We start from the raw sequence: 19,443 nt of genomic DNA, 5'->3' as shown, positions 1-19,443 counted from the left end.
TTTCTTCTGTAAACATTGGTTTTCTGTTAATTAGCTTAATAAATACAATGCTTGTATTTCCCCTTAATTGGCCTAATTAAACATGTTATTACTGAGGGTGAAGCGAGATTACAGAGGCGTAAACAAAGCAGACAAATGTGTTGCAGTGTACTTCCGGGATATTTCTTTCAGCGTAAAAGACTAAGTAAACACATTCTATCAAACTCAAGTGTAAAAGCCTCATAGATATATAATATTATCCCTTGTTGATAACAGAGTCGTGTAAATTCATCTATTTCAGCATAGACACGGGAAACAAAAAATAATATTACGATATATTTTTTATTATGAGCGTTACTTCCGGTTTGTCGCAGCGGCGCATTTCCGCTACCTTGACGCGGCTCGCAGTCGTCAGTCTCCGGCGTGAGAAAATACTGTAATAGCCAAAAATCAGGAGTAATTTGTTTATCCTGGGCATCCAGCTTTTTCACCGGAAGATGGTGGCCAAACAGAGGATCCGCATGGCCAACGAGAAGCACAGCAAAAACATCACGCAAAGAGGGAACGTGGCCAAGACGCTGGTGAGTGTCCACTGTGAAGATGCCGGCATGACACAAGCCACAGAGGTGACGCTCACACCGGTAGGAACTGGGCTGCTCCTTGCTAAATGCACCGCTATTCTATTATTATTATCTCGTATGGCATCATAAAGGGCACACATGATGACAGAAATGTGACTAACAAGGCACGCTTTTTAGAGATGAGCCCACCCTCTGCAGTGTAGAGTGTAAGTTTGGTATATGGCATGGTCAGGTTTAAACTATTACAGCACATGCTAGCTATAATTGGTTATAAAACAAGTGCCTTATGGATTTCACAGCTTGGATTTCCCCTCAGGCTAATGTTTGTTTCTTCAGTGAGCCATCCTAAGATTTGCAGTACCTTGTAGAGTTTTACGTTTGGATTAGGACTGTGTCTGTGGCCATGTAGATAGTCAGTAACAAAGTATTGCTACAAGTTTTGCAGTGATATTTAATGAATTATTTGGCAGATGTGACCTGATATTCATTGTCTTACTTGGGTTATTATATTGTTTAATATCTAGTTAATAGTTGAAGGTACAGAATACATATTAGGAGATAAAAGTTAAATTTTCTCTGTAGTGGGGTTATAGTAGGGTTGGGAAGATACACTTTTGTCACGATCTGATCCGATGTGTATTGAGGTACAATAAGTAATTATGATAAGTAATATATTTACCTTAAAATGTGTAAAACGAAAAGTCATGTGTCCAAAGTGTATAAACCAAATGACATTTATTGAAGTGTTAAGATTGAAAAGTGCCATCCATCCATTTCTCCCGCTTTTTCTGGGGCCGGGTTGCAGAGGCAGCAGTCTCAGCAGAGATGCCCAGACTTCCTGATCCACGCACACCTCCTCTAGCTGCTCTGGGGGGACCCCGAGGCGTCACCAGGCCAGCTCATAGACATAGTCCCTCCAGCGTGTCCTGGGTCTTCCGCAAGGCTTCCTCCCAATAGGACATGCCCGGAACACCTCCCGTGGGAGGCGGCCAGGAGGCATCCGAAACAGATGCCCGAGCCACCTCTGCTGGCTCCTTTTGATATGAACTGAGCTCCTCTCTAATGGTGCGCCCAGCCACCCTGCAAAGGAAACTCATTTTGGCTGCTCAGTCATTACCCAGATCTCATGACCATAGGTGAGTTTAGGAACGTAGATCGATTGGTAAATCGAGAGCTTTGCCTTTTGACTCAGTTCCCTCTTCACCACAACAGTCCGATACAGCGACCGCATCACTGCCAACCTCGATCTCACGCTCCATCCGTCCCTCACTCGTGAACAAGACCCAGAGATACTTGAACTCCTCCACTTGAGGCAAGGACTCTCCAAGGGTTGAAAAGTGCATGAAAACAAAATGTAACATAGTGCTGTGTAATTGTTACTGGAAAACAAAGGAGTGCCTGATAAAAATGCCTCAAAATACAAGCACTGAAAGTATTGTGGTACTTGATAAAGTATTGATACTTGGTATTACAGCAAAATGTAGTGTGATCCGATCAGATATTTTGTCCCAGCCCTAGTTGTCAGTGTTGAAGATGAACATTCATCTTCACATTAAACCCACCCATCTTGCCAAATGTGTGATGTTTGGAGGGGCCATTGACGCAGATTTGCAGCCTTGCTTTGGACAAGTCTACCATGAAAACGCAAAACAATCACAAGCTATATAAACATCACGTCTGAAACCTTGTTATTGTACTTGTATAAATGATTTTTGACAAAGAAGTGATGTCAGCCCCTTAGGCAGGTGTGGCATCTGTAGCCTTGGTTCCAATAAGTAAAAATCACATTTCGTGACTTCTACAGGTCCACATCACCTTCTATCCATCACATTGAGCTTCAAATTCCGCTCACTTTATTCATGAGGTTACACAGTTGACCACTTAATATATGTATGAAAAAGACAGCTGCTTTCAAACATCCCATCTTTGTTCGTCTGTCATGCTCCCAAAGCTTTAGAAATGGGACGTCATGAGCTCATTCCAGGGGTCTGTCACTCATCCCAAACATGTGAACCTCACCATGTGGAAAAACTGTCCTGCCGGTTTCTGTCTTTGTTATTGAACTGTGAGGCCCAAAAGTTGTTTTTGTGGACGTTATCAGCAGCTCAGGCGTGACGCAATATGTACCAACATCTATCTTTAGTCAATAAGCACACGGAATACAAGATGATATGGATGTTTTGGTCACGATTTGAATAACCCCTTCCTGTTGCAATGTGAAGTAAAAGGTTATTTATTAGTAGGCTTTAGTCAGGACAGCTGAGGGTGAAAGGGGTATTTGATATGACACACTTCCACTTTTTACTTAGCCACTTTCCACCACTGATGCTATACGTCTCTTACAATTATCTGTTTATGTCGGACAAGATTGAGTAGAATTTGATCCAGATTGTGGCAGACAGGAGCAACAATAAACAGCTTAATCCTGACTGTCAGAAAAGTGGACCATCGCGTTATTATCTTGTGTGTCCTCCACAGCGGCCGCAGGAGGAGAAGTATCCAGTCGGGCCTTGGCTCCTCGCCCTCTTCGTTTTTGTTGTGTGTGGCTCAGGTGAGCAGCAGCAGCAGCAACAGGAAACTGAAAGAGAAGCAGACAAAGAGAAGCCAGAAACCGGAGGTCGAAAAGAGTCCAGAGTTCTGCCCAGTTTATTTGAGAAACTACGTCTTTTATTCGACCCAAGTGGTTTGAAATGTGGTAGACTTTTCTCATAGGACATTACGATTTAATTTGTGGGTTTTGGGGATAAACAGAGGGATAAGTTTCATGACGGCGTTCATCTATGAGACTTTTTTTTTTAAGATTGAACTCCTTAACCCCACATTTTCTCCAGTTTTGCTTTACCCAAATCTAAAAGCTTCTTGAAAAAAAGCATCAAAATAGCGATAAAAATTAGGAGGAAAATCAACAAAATAGAAAAGTGACAAAAACACAACAAAAAAGTGACATAAACATGACAACAAAGACAACAGCAACAACATAAGGGCGACAAAAAAGGGCGTGCCAGAAAAGCAACAATAATACGACAAAATAGTGACAAATGAGCGACAAGAAAGTGACAAAAACACAAACGTGGCAAAAAAAAAAGCGACATTAAAATAGAGACCAAAAAAGTGGTCAAATTGGACAAAATGTCGTATCTCGATATCGATACGATACGATGTAACTATGGGTTAGGTGAGAAACCAAGCATTTTTCAGAAAAATAAAATAATAATACAAAAGAGTGCAGTTTTATTGATGAAAATCTATATTGTGTTGCTCTGCTTTTTCGATTTTAATATTTGGAACGTTCATATCTCGATATAGATACAATGACGATATATCTTTCAGTACTAAAAAAAACAAAAATGAGACAAAACTGCACCAACAATGTGACAAAAAAGTTGCAATCTTTCAAATGAGGCATTACACTGTTGCTCTCCAGTCGAGGAGCCTTTAGATTTGGGTAAAGCCGAACTGGAGTAAATGCACTCGGCTAAAGGAACAGGCCACTGTTTTTCAATACTGAGATATGTTCTTACCTGAGCTTAGACAAGTTGATACGTACCTGTCTGGTCTTTGTGCGTGTCCGTGGAAGAGCGTGGTCGCTTCTAACTTCACCCCGTTTGGAGCTATAGGAATATACTGGGAGAGGCCAAATGCTTACAACATCTTTGGTCTTTTTGTGTGACTGAGGGCACGCACAAAGACCAGACAGGTACGTATCATCTCGTCTAAGTTCAGGTAAGAACATATCTCAGTATGGAAAAACGAGGGCCTGTTCCTTTAGCCGAGTGCATTTACTCCAGTTCGGTGAGAGGTTAAGGCTTCACTTTCTCAGATCCAACATGTCCCACCAAATTGCTCTACTGTTCCCACTTTCTCACCTTTTTGAGGTGGCCATCTTCGTTTTGACCAACCAGTGGGACATTACAGATTAGTGCTGTATAAAAATGTACTCCCTTACCTTTGCTGTTGCTGTGTCTTTCTTCCTAACCTTCTTCATCTCACCGGTCTCTCCTCAGCCATCTTTCAGATCATCCAGAGTATCCGTATGGGCATGTGATCGTCCGCCCCCTCATGAACCCTCGCTGAGCCCTCGCTTGCACATCCCCCCCCGCCCCACCCCAGAGTCCTGCTCCAGACGCCCGGAGACGGAGACCTCCAGGACCCACTTTGAAAGACAGAAGCCCCGCCCACCGCACCTGTCCGATGAAGTCACATCACTGGGAAGTTCAAAAGTTGAGATGGAGGGCGGGTCATATTTCTTTGCTGCTAAAATCCAAAATATACCGTAGTTGTTACGACCTGGTTATTGGTTAATATATTTATTACTGGGCAAAGTCTTCTCTGTCACTGTCAGAACAAATCAATTCAGGTGATCTCCTTTTTACTTTGAATTACTCAGACCTGACCTCGTCTCCATGGCGATATCCTTCTCTGCTTTGACTACAGGTGGCCAAACATGAAGTTTCAATTCATTAGGTCCTCCACCAAGTGTTTTATTTTCGAGAACCCATTGCGAATATGTCACTGTCGGTGTGTTGGGCGTCGCTCGAGTTTATCACAGTTTACGTCTGCGCTAAAATCCACAGTATATACAGATTGTGGACACAGTATATAGTGCCTCAAACGCAGACTAATATCCGACTCTGCCCTCCATCTGAAACTTTGCCGCTGTATCCTCTTCCCGGACATGCCGTCGCTGTGTGTGGTACTGACAGCTTTTCTATGGACAGTCGAAAACGCCACGCCGCCGGGGAGACCGTGCCCTTTCTTCACTGGCTTTGTGCATTATTTTACGGTCCGTGTGAATGAATGAAGAGGTGGGAGAAACAGTCGCCACTATGTGATTCCTGCTGACAATGTGCCATATTTGTCGAAGTATTTGTGTTGTGTCGAAGAGAACTTTTACAAATAAATAAAGAGCATTTATGAGAGCCGGCTGGTTCATGTTAGTCTATTTGTTCATTGCGATTTCCAACATGGATTTATGAGAATTGCAGCTGGGAGCGGGAAAGCACATCTCCTTGGACATGTTGCTGCTTTCCTTTTATTACAAGTAGACAACATTTGGTTTGAATATGTTAGGTCTTCTTTCAAATACTGCAACAATAACATGTCAGTGTCTGGCACATGTTGTGGTTGTGAGAGTTCATTCGTCCAGTATTGGTGATGACAGAGGAACAACAACCTGGAATTTTGCAGAGTGTGGCTTTATTGGATTACATTAACTGGTAAAAGCAATTTTACTTTAGTTCATGGAAACCAGTGTTGGGGAGAATACTTTTAAAATGTATTTTGTTACAGATTTCTGAATACATTACAAAATACATGTATTTTGTAATGTATTCTGTTACTTTGTTCAATCAGAGTGCTGTAGTCTGAATACGTAGTATACTTTCCCATTGATTTTTATTATATTCGTGCAGAAATGCGGTATGCGGCATACAGTCTTTATTTCATCGACTAAAATTGGACTAAAACTAAATTAAAAGTTTTTCATGAGACTAAAACTATGACTAAAATGTCTAGATATTTTAGTCGACCAAATGAAAAAAAAGAGCACGTTGCTGCAAATACACACATCCCGTAGAGTAGAGCTAAACCTTTCCCCAGCTGTTTTGATCTTGTCTTTCTTATGAATGTTATGAATATGAAGCTGAAATTTAATGTTTGAGTATCTCAATGTATTCCTTTGATTTTAGAAAAGTAACTGTATTCTATATGAAAGAGTAATTGTATCTGAATACATTTGCTCAGAGCCACCTTATCCAATGGTCTAGCAGGGGCTGGAGCCCAAGGGTCTACCAGTCAAGGGCCTATCAGAATTAAGGAAAAGAAAAATTAATAATTTCCATGTTAATCACTTCACTTTGCAGCATGACTAAGCGTATGCGATGATTGTGCTGCGCTCCTATGTGTGTACCTGGAGTAGACCCGCCCGACCTGGCCCAGAGGGATACATGTAGGAGTAGCAGGGTTAGGGTTTTTGTGGGATTTAGGGTTAGGGTTATAGGTTAGCGTTAGGGGAGTGTGGGCCTACAATACTGTTTAAGCTCCGGGGGCCTATGGGTACATTAAAGGGACTATAAGGAGTTTAAAAATGTTAAAATTATGTATTTTCCTCCCCCTACATTTTCCAGCCATGTCCTAATGTGTAGAATGAGCCCAGACCTGTTCACCACAACTGCCTCTAAAATCCTGCACTGTCACTCAAAAAGGTGTTAATTCGGTGCACAAGCTTAATATAGAAGCTGCAGTTACACATATGGCCTGAGGTGGTAGTAGTGAGCATAAAATGGCAAAGTTGCATCTAGCCCCTTGAAGGTGGGCCTGCATTTACTCAAAATGAGTATTCTAAATACATGTATTCAGTTACTACCCAACACTGATGGAAACATTATTGATCATCCTAACCCAGTGTGAACACAGTAAATTACCAGGAAACATTTCGTTATCCACATAGCATAATTGCCTAACTCACTTTTCCACTGTTTTTGGAAAACAAGACATTTTTTAGGAAACACATTGCTTTTCTCTTATTGCCATTTTAACAATACAAAAGGACTTAGGCAATTATGCTATGTGGCCAACGATTTGTGTTTTGTTGGTAATGAAACATCAAATATCGGTCCAAAGTCCATTATTCCTCATTATCTCTTGTTTGTTATAAATCTAAGGTGTATTTCAGTTGTTCTAAATCTGGAGGAGATTATTATGTGTTTATGCTTCAGTTTGTAGCATGGGAAAATGAAAGTGTGGGACAGTATGGAGTGAAGGAAAAATAACCCTTGTTCAGTGAAGAGACGTGTCATGTGAAAAGCACTAAACTTCCCCAAATTCCCTTGGCCTGTCCCGTGTCTGGCAGGTTTCTTCCTTAATATTCACACACAATATATTGAAACTAAAGCTAACCCTCCAGGTAGATAAGTCTCCCTGATCAAGATCTAGACAAGGGCTCCCAGATGATTCAGAAGTGCATTTCCTCAACATCATCACATGCTTTCCTATCCATATTAAAAAGGAAAAGGCAGACAAGTGCGTCATTCTCCTTGAAGCACATTTATTGAAAGTTCTGAAGTGCAGCTGTCCAGTGCATTTGTGGTTTTTGAAAGTTACAGTTTATTCATCCGGGTTTCGCAGAGACATGCACAAAACGTGAGCATACAACTGATACACCGACTGAAAGGAAAAAAACAAACATAACACATCTCCAGAGTTTGTATCTTTTAAGCTATTGTTCATCCAGAAGTACTTCACTGTCAAAGAAAAAAAGGTAAAAGGTGCAATACATCGGGAAAGGTGAAAAAAGTTGCAGTAGTAGTAGTAGTAATAGTAGTAGGATTATGTTTGGCTGCGTTTGTAAATAACCTTGTCCTTTTAGATCGACAGTCCTGAAGATTCAGCATTAAAAATAGACACAGATTGAGCCAAGACCTTGTTTCCCGCTTCAATCTGCGTGACCTAAATATCATTTGTTGTTCCTCCCTCCTCACTATATTACAATGTACTTACACTATACAGAAATATACATCATCTCCTCCTCTTGTCCATCACTCTTTTCGGTAAAAATGAAACAAAACAAAAAACAACAACAAAAAATGCAGCGTAAAGCCCAAATAACTCTCTCAACCCTGACGGAGTTTAAAGTCTAAAACAACATGCCACTTTTTAGTTCAGGGTTGAGAAAACAGCAACAGGGGGGCTTTTTGTCCCAGGGCAAAAAAAAAAAAAAAAGAACAAGGAGCTTCAAAGTCAAATACTGAAAATATAGATTATCATCATCTCCATACGAAACTGTTTGTATTGTTCATCCCAACAATTCAATATCATTTAAGTAACATTATCATTTTCGCTGCCAGTATAGTGTTGTTCAAAGTCCCCCCCCCCCCCAGTATTCCCCTTGCTTTCTACCCCATTCCAGATGGGGCTTTTTGTCTTGGTAACATTCGTCAGTTTAAGTCACTCCTAACAAGGCTGTTTTTCCACTGCTTTCCTCTTGTAACATCAGCCTAAAGAGAGTTGTATTTACATAATGGAGCAAGCTGTTAACCATTACAATCCTATTACTGTTTCAGTAAAATCGACATTTCTCAAAATCCAGTCGCAGGCACAGTGATTTTCGCAAAGTAAGTCGCCACTACTGTTGGTAAGACATTCGAGTTGATATGTCCGTGTGTGTCATTTTACTTCTGTAATGATTTTTTTTTTTTTTTGGCAAAGTGTTCAGTTCTGTTTTCCTCCTCCTCCTCCTCCTCCTCCTCCTCACGTGTCCAACCACCCCATTCGTAATACAGCATTCACGATTGTCACTCTCCGCCGCTTCCGGCCGCCTCCCCCCCCCCTCTGAGTTAAATATGTGCAAAAATCTTGTCTCAACAGCAAAACAAAAGCTCATGCTGTTATAGGCAAGGGGTAAGCTCTGCGATTCGAGCTTGAAAAAGAAACGAAAACCAGTCTCTGTCAAGTCTTTTTATGCTCGCGCTACGCAGAGGGGCCGGAGCTGTGCGAGGCGGGCTGGGTGAGGATGGCGGGGCCCGGGGCGGTGGTGGTAGTGGTGGTGGAGGAAGCGGGCGCGGGAGGGGGCGAGCCGGTCTGGACTTGGGCCTGGAACTGGGCCATCTGCTCGGGACTGGCCAGCGTCTTCAGCAGCGTGTTCTCCTGCTCCAGCTGAGAGTTGCGCTCGATGAGCTCTTTTATCTGCTCCTTCAACACCTCCACTTCCTCTCGGACCGCGTACATGAGGTGGCTCTTCACCAGGTCCTGAGAGAAACAAAACACACGTTAGAAAGACGCAACAGCGGGTCTTCAAGTCCGGGTCAAAGACATACAAAGATTACAGCTGGTCACTGTCCTATACAACATAGTACTCCACTATAATGGAGTTCAAGATTGCGTGTTATCAACTGAGCCAAAGCTGGGCGATATATCGATATTTAAGATGGAATTAGACCATATCGTATATATCGGGATATTTCATTCATATCAAATTCAGATGAGCTCTTAAGTTGCCAAAAAGAAACGGGTAGCCTCAAGCCGATTTTTTAAAAAGTTTATTTTTAAAACTGAGCACTTTATTTTGTTATCTCTTTTTATATAAATGTTGCCCTCAGAAAAAGATTGCCCTATTTTATTTTCTAGGCTATTTTTATTTAAGAATTTTAGAATACAGTGTTTATGTTTAGATTTTATAGTGAGTTTTCAATAAAACTACTCGTAATTGGCTTTGGCTTAACGTTTAATTTCATAGCTCTCACTTTGTGGAAAAAATATCGGGATATATATATCGATATTCAACCTAAATATATCGGGATATGACATTTGGTCCATATCGCCCAGCACTAAATTGAGCGTTATCTCTAAACATTGGCTGCAAATGATTAGACAAAAGATCCGTGGAACAGCTGCCTTTTCACTACTGTTAAAAATGTGTCCAATGTGAACGATAATTCTAGTATTTTACAAATCAAAATCTGCTTTGGTTTATTATTATGGACTGCACCCCTTTTCCTAGAGAACTAAACGGTTTTGATGACTCAACCCTGAGCTCTGCAGCCGAAAAAGGCTGAATCTACAGTATTCATCTTTATCAAATCTGCTTCAGTGTCTGACTGTACCCATTTGCGCAGTTCATATTTGTGCATATTTTAAACCATAATTGGATATCTATCTACCTTTGAACGAAGCTCTATGTTTTCCTACAAGTTTGGAATTGACCAAATACACAAAGTTGAGTGGCTAAGGCATATGAATTACTACTTGAAAGCAATGGTCGTTGTTTCTTGCGAATTTACGGCATATATAGAGTTCGGGAATGTGACGTCATATCGCTAAGCATTATGGGATTAGCAGCCATTGTAAACTAATGGAGATTTTAAAAGTTAAAATACTGGAGTTATTGTTCACATTAAAACACTTTGAGACCACAGTGTGTTAGATGTATTTACCAGCAGTATCTCAGCAGACGGAGTCGTTCCACTGTTTTTTTCACCACTTTTTATACTGTTTTTAGCTAATGTTAGTCTATGGAAATGTATGCTAACAGCTGCAAAGATGGCGGATCTCCATGGTAACTGTCGACATTCCCGAACTCTATTGGTAAATACATTGGAATTCCTCATCTTTTATAAGGTTACTCCCCTCTCTCTTATGCAAAACAACGCTTGACCTTATTCAAGTAGACAAAACACTATCGCTAAGAAAACGCGGCTTATCTAAAAATCCATCCCCAAAATGTACAGTTTTCGCGGAGTCTGCAAATGATTAAACGGAGCTAATAACGCACAACAAACGGAGAAAACGTCAGCGTCTTCCCACGGCTACGTCAGAGTCCCGCCCTCGAAACAAAAAAAATCAGCCAATCAGAGCGCGGGGTAAATTTACAGCTTTGTGAGCCGTGGGTTTGCCTGGCAACAGCTGACACAAAACACAACAAACAAACAAAACAGATTAGAAAATGATACTGTGGCCACTTTTGTTTGGAGAAACCGCGATAACGAGTTTGACACTACAAAAAAAACGCAACATGTAAGAAACGTAGGCGGGAAAAGATTAGTTTGTCTGACTTTCAGCAGCTACTTTAATCGTGTGAAGTGGAAAATGTATGATACAAAAAGTTGGGCGAAATGACTGTAGCATACGAAGCAATGGAAAATGTCTAAGTGTAACAATTGCCTGTTTTGCGTAGTATCAGAAGTGGACAACTCACCATTGCTTGTTCGATCTTGTTGTCTATGGCCACGACGCTGGCTCCAGACGAACTGCAAAAAGAACGGAAGGTTACATTACTGACATGTCTCGTGCCAAGTGCTGCTTCAAAGCGAAGGGCCTGCGGGGATAATCACACAGTATTTCCTTTTCCTTTCATTTTTTTACATCGGAGGGGGGAAAAAAGAAGCCCCAGTGGTAAAAGGGGAGGGGGTGGGTCATAGATATTTCTGGAAATGTCTAGAGTGCGCGCTCCTTTTGTGTGGTTTTGCGGGTAGTGCTGGGGCTGAGTTAACGCTACAGTCAGCTACAGTAGCGCTACAGTAAGAGCTGCGTCCGTCTCTTCGGTGACATTACAATGCAGGTGCTTGTGGGAGCTGTGCCCGAGCGCAGCAGCAGCACGAGACTCCTTTTGCTTTACTTCGCTCTGCACAAAATTACCTGTTCTCGAGCGCGAGCTGCGAGCCCTCCGCGCTCAGCAACGCGGACAGGAACGAAATGGAGGAGAACTGTCTGAGCTGGCAGACGCCTAGATCCATGGCCACCGAGTAGCACGACATGCTGCTCATCTTTATCTCGTCCGACAGAAAACCCAGTCCGAAATCTGCTCCTCCACACTCCTCCGAAAGCAACATCCAAACGACCTTTTTTTTCTTCTATAACGCTAATAACGACGACAACATCCACAGCTCGATGCACCGAGACCAGCGGCACAATTGTAGGAAGAAGAAGGAGAATTAAAAAAAAAAAAAGAGCCCAGCCAAGGTCAGCTCATCGCGGCTCTTTGCTCTGTGTATGCAGCTCGGGGAGACGAAGTGCGCATAATATATCCCGGCGAGCCCTGGCAGCCTCCCCCATTGGCTCGGGTCCGGCCTCGTTTGCCTAATCTATGCGGGTACGCCCCCACCTGGCCCTCAGCTGACACGTTTTTGCATAAAATATTCGACGGAGCAGAGCGCGAGGTGGATCAAACCGGGACAAACCGGATAGAAGGGAAGGAAGAGGAGAGGGACGGGGTAGTAGTTGGGAAAACAAGCAGAAGAATAAATGGACGGCACGGGACTGTAAATATGTCCCAGTAGAGTGTCCCCCCCCCCACACACACACTGTCTAATCTCCTGAATGATCACCCAACATCGATTTTTATCTCCATATCAGGCAACAAAATACTCCCACGGGATCTCTATTCTCTTGACAGTATTAGGTCAAATCCCCCGAGGTTTAAATTGGGAAACTAAAAATAGCCGTGAGCGCTTCTCAGCTACGCATGCATTTCATTATATTATATCCAACACGTGCGACCGCAGGGCCGTAAGTGTCACGGGGAGATTTGTGAAGGAGGTAAATCAAGATGCGAGAAAGAGTAGAGCCGGTGCAGTGGTAATGCAGTCGGACGAGGGCGCCCCCGTGTGGACGAAAAGCGAACACCAACAGGGGACAAAGGATGCGAGGAAGAACTGCAGCTGCAGGGGGGAAAGCCTTGGGAATTTATGGGATTGTGAAGGGCACTGTGGCGCTGTCACAATGATCAATAAACCGCACAGAAAGTGGATGTGGCTGAAGCGCGGTGAGCGGCTGGTGACTTGCTCGCCGTTTTGCATGCGTGGATTTTTCTTCACGTCGACGGTATAGGAAGGGGACAAGAGAGTGAGGAGGGTCAGGAGTTGGGGTATCCTGACGTAAGCTAACTTCTAATCAAGGGGTATTTCCATAGCATGGTCTACAACAGGGGTAGGCAACATCAGATCCAGCCCTCCAGCATAGAAGCTCTGGCCCTCAGGATTTTTTTTTTTAATGATTTTGAAGATGATATTATTACACAAATCAGAGGTTAAATGACTGTTTGAATACTCTGAAAATGTGCAAAATACAGTCAAATCTTTCAAAATTTCTAAACAAAACAGGTAATTAGCTCATGTGTAGGGCTCGGTACCGTTCAATATCTGAACGATGCTTTATCTGATATCTATACTAGAATATGTGTCGTCTAGAACAAGAAAACAGAACAACAATGTGTGGAAGATCTGCACATTTACAATATCGGGTCAATATCTCCAATGACAGGAAATGTGTGAAACTTGGGGAATGATTTGGGGGAAATAGGGCTAAAAATAAGGAAAAACTGTTAACATTTTTTGGGGGGACAACAAAAGTGGCAAAAATAGGGAATCAATTTGGGGAAATTAGTAAGAAGGACAAACAATTGTGAAAATAAGACAGAAAAAATGGGAAAAGTCTCTTCCTTTAATGTTGTCCCTGGACGAACGGCATCAAAGCCTGTTGTTTTTTTTTCTTTTTCGTGCCTGCTTTAGACATCAGAAGAACCTAAACTTTTTTTTCCCCGACACCAGTCTGGTGTCGTTTAATGGTATGGCCATAATCATGTACAGACAATGCTGGCATTTGTAGAAAATGGTGCTTTACTTTGGGCTTAAAATTGGCAGGTCCGGCCTTTGGTCTTTTTACAATGAAGAAAATTGGCCCTCTGCCAAGCAAACTTGCCTACCCCTGGTCTACAAAGTCTGGGGCGTTGAGGATCCCGGTTTGCATATTCGTTGTCAATCAATTTCTTGGAATAAACGTGGCACTTACAGCTCGTATTTCTCCTTCCGATCAAAATAGTACAGCTTTATTTGATAAGGATAATTTAGGAAGTGAAAAAACAATAACCCCACTTTATTCTGCAGAATATTTTCAGACTGAGGGGAGAAAACTAAGACTGTAGGGGAGCCCCGCAGTTTGTTCTGTTAATAGGAAATGTCAAAGCTAAATTTGAAAGCCAATACTCTGAAAAATACCACTCAAATGTATTGCTAATTGCAAGCAAAAGGTGATGAACTGCATACAAAGCTTTATCACGATTGAGATTGCTAATCAGTTTAATATGGTCAACTCAGCTCATGTGTTACACGGCTATAACACAATGACTGGATATGTCTAGACCCGCATGTTGTGGAAGGTAAGGTTTGTTGACCTCGAGCGCTTTTAGTTGGGAACCCTTCTGCTAAACCTTTATCCATAACAAGCTCCTAAAGGAGACAAACCAACACAGCAAAACAAGAGTACCAGCAACCTGGAGCAAATAAACAGGTAATGGACAAATGGCAAAAAACTGGCACCGAATTACGCACACCAGGCAACTTTTTAATACAATTACTTGACTATAAGGCAGGAATAAACAGATTGATCGTGACAAGTCGGCTTTAAAAAGGCATTAATCAAAGCTTAAGTGGTGCCATTAAAAAAGGAAGACTTTCTGAAGTAGCCCAGTAAGAATAGCAGTGTTGGTTGTTGTTGTGATTGTAGTTGAATTAGCAGTAGCAAAACAAGAGTGGTCATAGTAAGACGGTAGTTGCAAGGTAATTAGGGTGGTGGTAGTATTTTGTATTAAATGTACAATCCCCCAGTACTTTTTCCCACTGAGTCACCAGGTACTGTATATCCAAATCAAATCCATGTCATCTGTCAGAAATGATACGAGTGCGCCGTCAATCTATCAAGTATGAACCAGGTCAGCCCCAAAAACAACCAAAACTGCTTTCTCAACACTTAGGAGGGGTGTAGCGAGCCACACCTGAAAACTACTCCTACACATCCAGGACGTCCCACTCAGCACCACCTCCCCCAAAACACACACACACAACTCTCACAGAGACCACTCTCACGTAGCGCGAGTACTAACTACTACCACAGCCCGAAAACTATGACTAAGGCCTTCACCATCCTGCCGCGCTCACACCCACTCGCCTCCTGTCAGCCGCCGAAGAGGAGATCCACACACAGAGGATTCAAAACTAGTCACATCGCTGTCACTAACTAACCAACTCTCACTACAAGTTACACCTCATGAAACTTTTCAAGTACCACGTCAAAAAACAAGCCTTGCAAGAACCATCAGGCCTAGATCCAGAGCAAATCAGGATAAGACATAGAGATCTGAAATGGACTATTTCTATATTTATTCGAATTACGACAGTTCAGTCAACACATCAGCAGAAAATGATGCCACAGTTAGCAAATGAGTGAATATTTATCAATTGTCCTAAGACAGGAAAGAATAGACATTCAACGAGAGAACGAACAGAAGAGAAGACATAATACAGACATGTCACTAACAACCTGTACCGGTAGTTACAATAAACCGCTCTCATAGAAGTTAAATTGTGCATTGATTGATTTGCGCAATTTCATGAAATCTGACCGTGGGGCTATTTTAGATTACACTTAAATGAGGAAAAAAAGATATCAGCGCAATCCAAAAAAGACAAAAGACTTGCCCCAAGGATGCATTTCGTGAAATTAGAAACTCAAATTAAGCGCAAATATCTCTTGTTGCCAGTGTTGATTTCATCGACTAAAATATTTTTAGTCAAATTGATATTTTTGACGACTAAAATTAGACTAAAACTAAATTAAACGTTTTTCATGAGACTAAAACTGTGACTAAAATGTCCAGATATTTTAGTCGACTAAATAAAAATAAAAAGGAGACACTAAAATCATCCAAACTTGTATTGACCGTCTGAAAGAGACTCAGATCATGTAAATTCAAAGGATCAGCTCTGAGCTTTGTTCATGTGGAGCAGCTCCATGAAGCAGAAGATTAAAAATGAATATTATAAATGCAAAAAAATGACTTGCAATTTTAGTCGACTAAAACGGAAGATATATTTTTGACAAAATCTTGAATAAAATTGAACAACATTTTCATCAAAAGACTAAAACTAAATTAAAATATGCTTGCTGCTTGTTGCAGAGCACGCTTTTAGAAACAAGCTCTTAAATTATGGTTGTAAGTTGTTTCAAGCTTCCATTGAAAATGATAAGAAGCCTCTGCAGACTTTCTAAAGATTTTCACATCCAGAAATTGAACTTAAACTTTCAAATGGAGGACTTAGACTTGACTCAAGCTAGTCCTAAGTGGCTCAAACTTGGACAATGACGACTTGAGGATGGCTTGTATCTGAAAAATCGTGACTTGACATGATAACATTTTGGTAAAGCAACTATGAGCGCCGCTATCAGCTTGCCACAAACCCCTCGCTGATTTCGCACATTCTATTTTGGACATATCTATAACACAAACTACCCACTGTTCTTTGTAGGTTTCAAAGCTACCACCCTTAACCACAAGCGGAAAATGGAGGCTGATGTAATGTATAGGAAGCAGTCTGTGTTTGCCAAAGAGCGCTACAGATCCAGTGAATGTTTCCATAGACTCTGGCAGCTTTCACGGGTGTGTCCAAGGTTTTGATGGAAATCTGGAAGTGTTAAGGGCAGCTACGGTCTGATTCTCCTACTGTGTATTTTGAAAGTCACACCAGATGTAATATAGATTAGAACGCTCAGTTGCTATTCTTTAATAGAATTGAATCAACTTTAAAAGGGGCTTGCAAACTGTTAAATGTGAAACTAAAACCATCCTGTTTATTTGCACTGCTTTCTTGACTTAATTCCTATTATATAGCGGGTGTACTTTCAAATAACAGACTTTTACATATTAAATTTGAGTCCGAACACATTGATTACTCCAATAAATTCATATTTGTATTAAGTGTATGGATGTCTTTCAAGCACATCTCAATTATAAAGAGGGGTTTTGTCAGCAAATCATAGATCAGGGGTCTCCAACCTTTTTTACCCGACGAGCTACTTTTACACAACCCTCAATAAACTCCAGTACATCCAAAACTCCGCTGCCCGCCTCCTCACACACACCCGCTCCCGTGAACACATCACCCCTGTCCTTCAGAACCTCCACTGGCTCCCCGTCCCTCAACGCATCCAGTTCAAGGTCCTCCTCATCACTTTCAAAGCCCTCCATAATTTGGCCCCTCCAGACCTCACCGACCTCCTCCACCATCACACTCCATCTCGCTCCCTCCGCTCCTCCAACGCCAACCTCCTGTCCCTCCCCTGTAAGACCAAGCGCCGAACCTGGGGAGACAGAGCCTTCTCCATCGCCCCCCCCCCCCACACTATGGAACTCACTGCCCCAACCACTCCGTGCCTGTTCTGACCTCCCCACCTTCAAGAGAGAACTCAAAACCCACCTCTTTTAATATCGAGTAACTGCCCTCTATTTTAATGTGCTAATTTTATGTGTGATTTTATTCTTGTTTTCTGTAAAGCGTCTTTGAGTGTCTTGAAAAGCGCTATACAAATAAAATGTATTATTTATTATTATTATTAGAACATTGGAGAGCTACTTTTGCTTTAAAAAAACACTAAAATGCGACTTAGGTGGACTTCACCCTGGAGAATTAGTAGCCAAGATAGTATTTCAAAGAAAATGACTTGAGTTTAGTGCTTATACTTTACAATATTGACCAAACTGTTCACAGATTGTGTTCAGCATGTTCAGAAAATACAGAAAATGCATCTACTAGTCGAGTTATCAAGCGTATAGAGATGTAGAAAGTCTTTGGCGAGCTACTGGTTGGAGATCCCTGTCATAGATGGTACGTTGTTGGTTTCTTGTCATTGACGCTCTACTACTTGATAATGTAAATGTGCATACAGGTGCTCGTCATATAATTACAATATCATGAAAAAGTGCATTTACGTCTGATAGACTCATTACATGCAAAGTGAGATATGTAGCCTTTATTTGTTATCATTATGATTATTATGGCCCTTGTAAAAAACCCATATTAAAAATCCCAGAAAATTAAACTTTATTTTACAGTACCTTGATACATTGTACCCATTACATTGTACTAAATTTAGTTAGGTACAATGTATCAAGGGTAGTGTAAAATAAAGTGTGTGTAAAATGGACTGGACGCCATGATCATCAAAATGATAACAAAGGCTTGACGTGTCACTTTGCATGTAATGAGTCTATCATATATAATTTCACATTCTAAGTTGAATAGCAGAAGTAAATGCACTTTTTCATGATATTCTAATTATATGACGAGCACCTGTATGTCCAAACATAATTATAGACAATATATGACTCCCCTTTCATTAGCAGTGGTAAACTATCGGTTATTTTTATTCAGACTTACTTAGAAAACGTTCATTTTTATTGTAATTTTAAGCCAAATACAGAACACATACAGAGTTCAAGCCGTTGTAGATTACTGGGGTGACATCACAATATAGCATGCTAACATAGTACAGGAAAAATGGCCATTGTTCCTAATCGCTAATATAAGTTTGTTATTTTGTCATTTTTCCATTGTATACGCCTCATGAAACTGCAATAATCAAGTATAGTATGCAGACGTAGTGGTACGTTTTTAATTCAACCTCAGATGCCATTATTTTGACAAGTGTGTAGCCTTTTTTTACACCCGCTCTAAGACACTCTAAGCCTTCGCTGAGCTCTTCCGGTCTCTTCTTTGACTGCAAGAGGATTTAACCAATTACCGAGACCCAAATAACAACCGGCATCAGCAGCGGCTCTTCAGGAATAAAACTGTCCTTTGACGTGGGCCACATTTAGAAGCACAAAGAGCTGGCAGGCTTTGGCAGGGGCGAGACCTGGTCCAGCTTCAAACAGGAGGCAGCAGAAAGGTACAGCTTCTGCGAAAAGGCTCTTAAGGACGAGGTCACGGACAATAGGGATAGGAAGCTTGTACCCTGGATTTATTGAGTACTTTTAAATGGGATCTTTCATCAACATAGTGCAAGTGATGGGTGAAATTAGCGGGCGCCAGATTTGAATACATTCACCATGACGTACTGTAGAGCCGAATCAAAAGGTGAGGCAGGAAATAGATTACATGTAACGGTGCATATGACAACAAAAGTGTTTTATTGGCACTCGACTCTTTTAAGTACATTTTAAGAATGTTGCTTGGTTGTTTCAGCCTGAATTAATTGTACAAATGTAAGTCTTTTATGGCAGGGGTTCCCAAACTTTTTTGGCTGGGACCCCAAAATTGACACGTAAACAACTCAGGACCCCCATTGTATAAAGTTATTGCCGCTTATGCTAGTTTAGGGAAGAAAAACATGTTATAATCAAGTATCACAAGTATCTAAATATTTGAATAATTGAATGATTTTCTCTAATTGTAAGCTGATTTACACACAAAACATGAACAGTAGCATTTTTCTTTTTGTTTCATCTTGAAATCATCTGGGGACCCCCAACCAAGGCCTCGCGACCCCCACTTTGGAAACCACTGGTTTATGGAATAGTTTTACATAATTCTATTTTATGGTTCTAGATGCCAAATAT

The 19,443-nt window shown here is 41.4% G+C and overlaps 2 protein-coding genes across 2 annotated transcripts in view; one reads left to right on the top strand and one right to left on the bottom strand.

The window, feature by feature from the left end:
* The first annotated feature begins 364 nt into the window (after positions 1-364).
* serp2 (stress-associated endoplasmic reticulum protein family member 2) lies at positions 365-4,744 on the top strand. The gene is made up of 3 exons (XM_079563196.1): positions 365-560; positions 3,039-3,111; positions 4,565-4,744. The coding sequence occupies exons 1-3, from the start codon at positions 477-479 to the stop codon at positions 4,603-4,605; spliced, it is 198 nt and encodes a 65-aa protein (XP_079419322.1). The 5' UTR covers positions 365-476; the 3' UTR covers positions 4,606-4,744.
* Positions 4,745-9,012: 4,268 nt separating this feature from the next.
* Positions 9,013-19,443, bottom strand: part of LOC306968103 (TSC22 domain family protein 1-like) — a 33,835-nt gene continuing 23,404 nt past the window's right edge. Inside the window, exons 2-3 of the mRNA XM_079563395.1 lie at positions 11,251-11,302; positions 9,013-9,305 (exon numbers count right to left, since the gene is read on the bottom strand). Coding sequence (XP_079419521.1) covers positions 9,027-9,305; positions 11,251-11,302 — 331 coding nt within the window. The 3' untranslated portion in view covers positions 9,013-9,026. The remainder of the gene's footprint in view (positions 9,306-11,250; positions 11,303-19,443) is intronic.

Source organism: Gobius niger (assembly GCF_951799975.1).
Source record: "Gobius niger genome assembly, chromosome: 9".
Classification (NCBI taxonomy): Eukaryota; Metazoa; Chordata; class Actinopteri; order Gobiiformes; family Gobiidae; genus Gobius; species Gobius niger.
This window is presented reverse-complemented; position numbering and strand designations above follow the sequence as displayed.

What these genes read in the sequence shown, in the direction of transcription:
- serp2 (XM_079563196.1), top strand. Translation starts at nt 477, where the DNA reads ATGGTGGCCAAACAGAGGATCCGCATGGCCAACGAGAAGCACAGCAAA. An exon ending in GGAACGTGGCCAAGACGCTG is followed by an intron (nt 561 to 3,038) that starts GTGAGTGTCCAC and finishes TGTCCTCCACAG; the next exon opens with CGGCCGCAGGAGGAGAAGTA. An exon ending in TTTTGTTGTGTGTGGCTCAG is followed by an intron (nt 3,112 to 4,564) that starts GTGAGCAGCAGC and finishes GTCTCTCCTCAG; the next exon opens with CCATCTTTCAGATCATCCAG.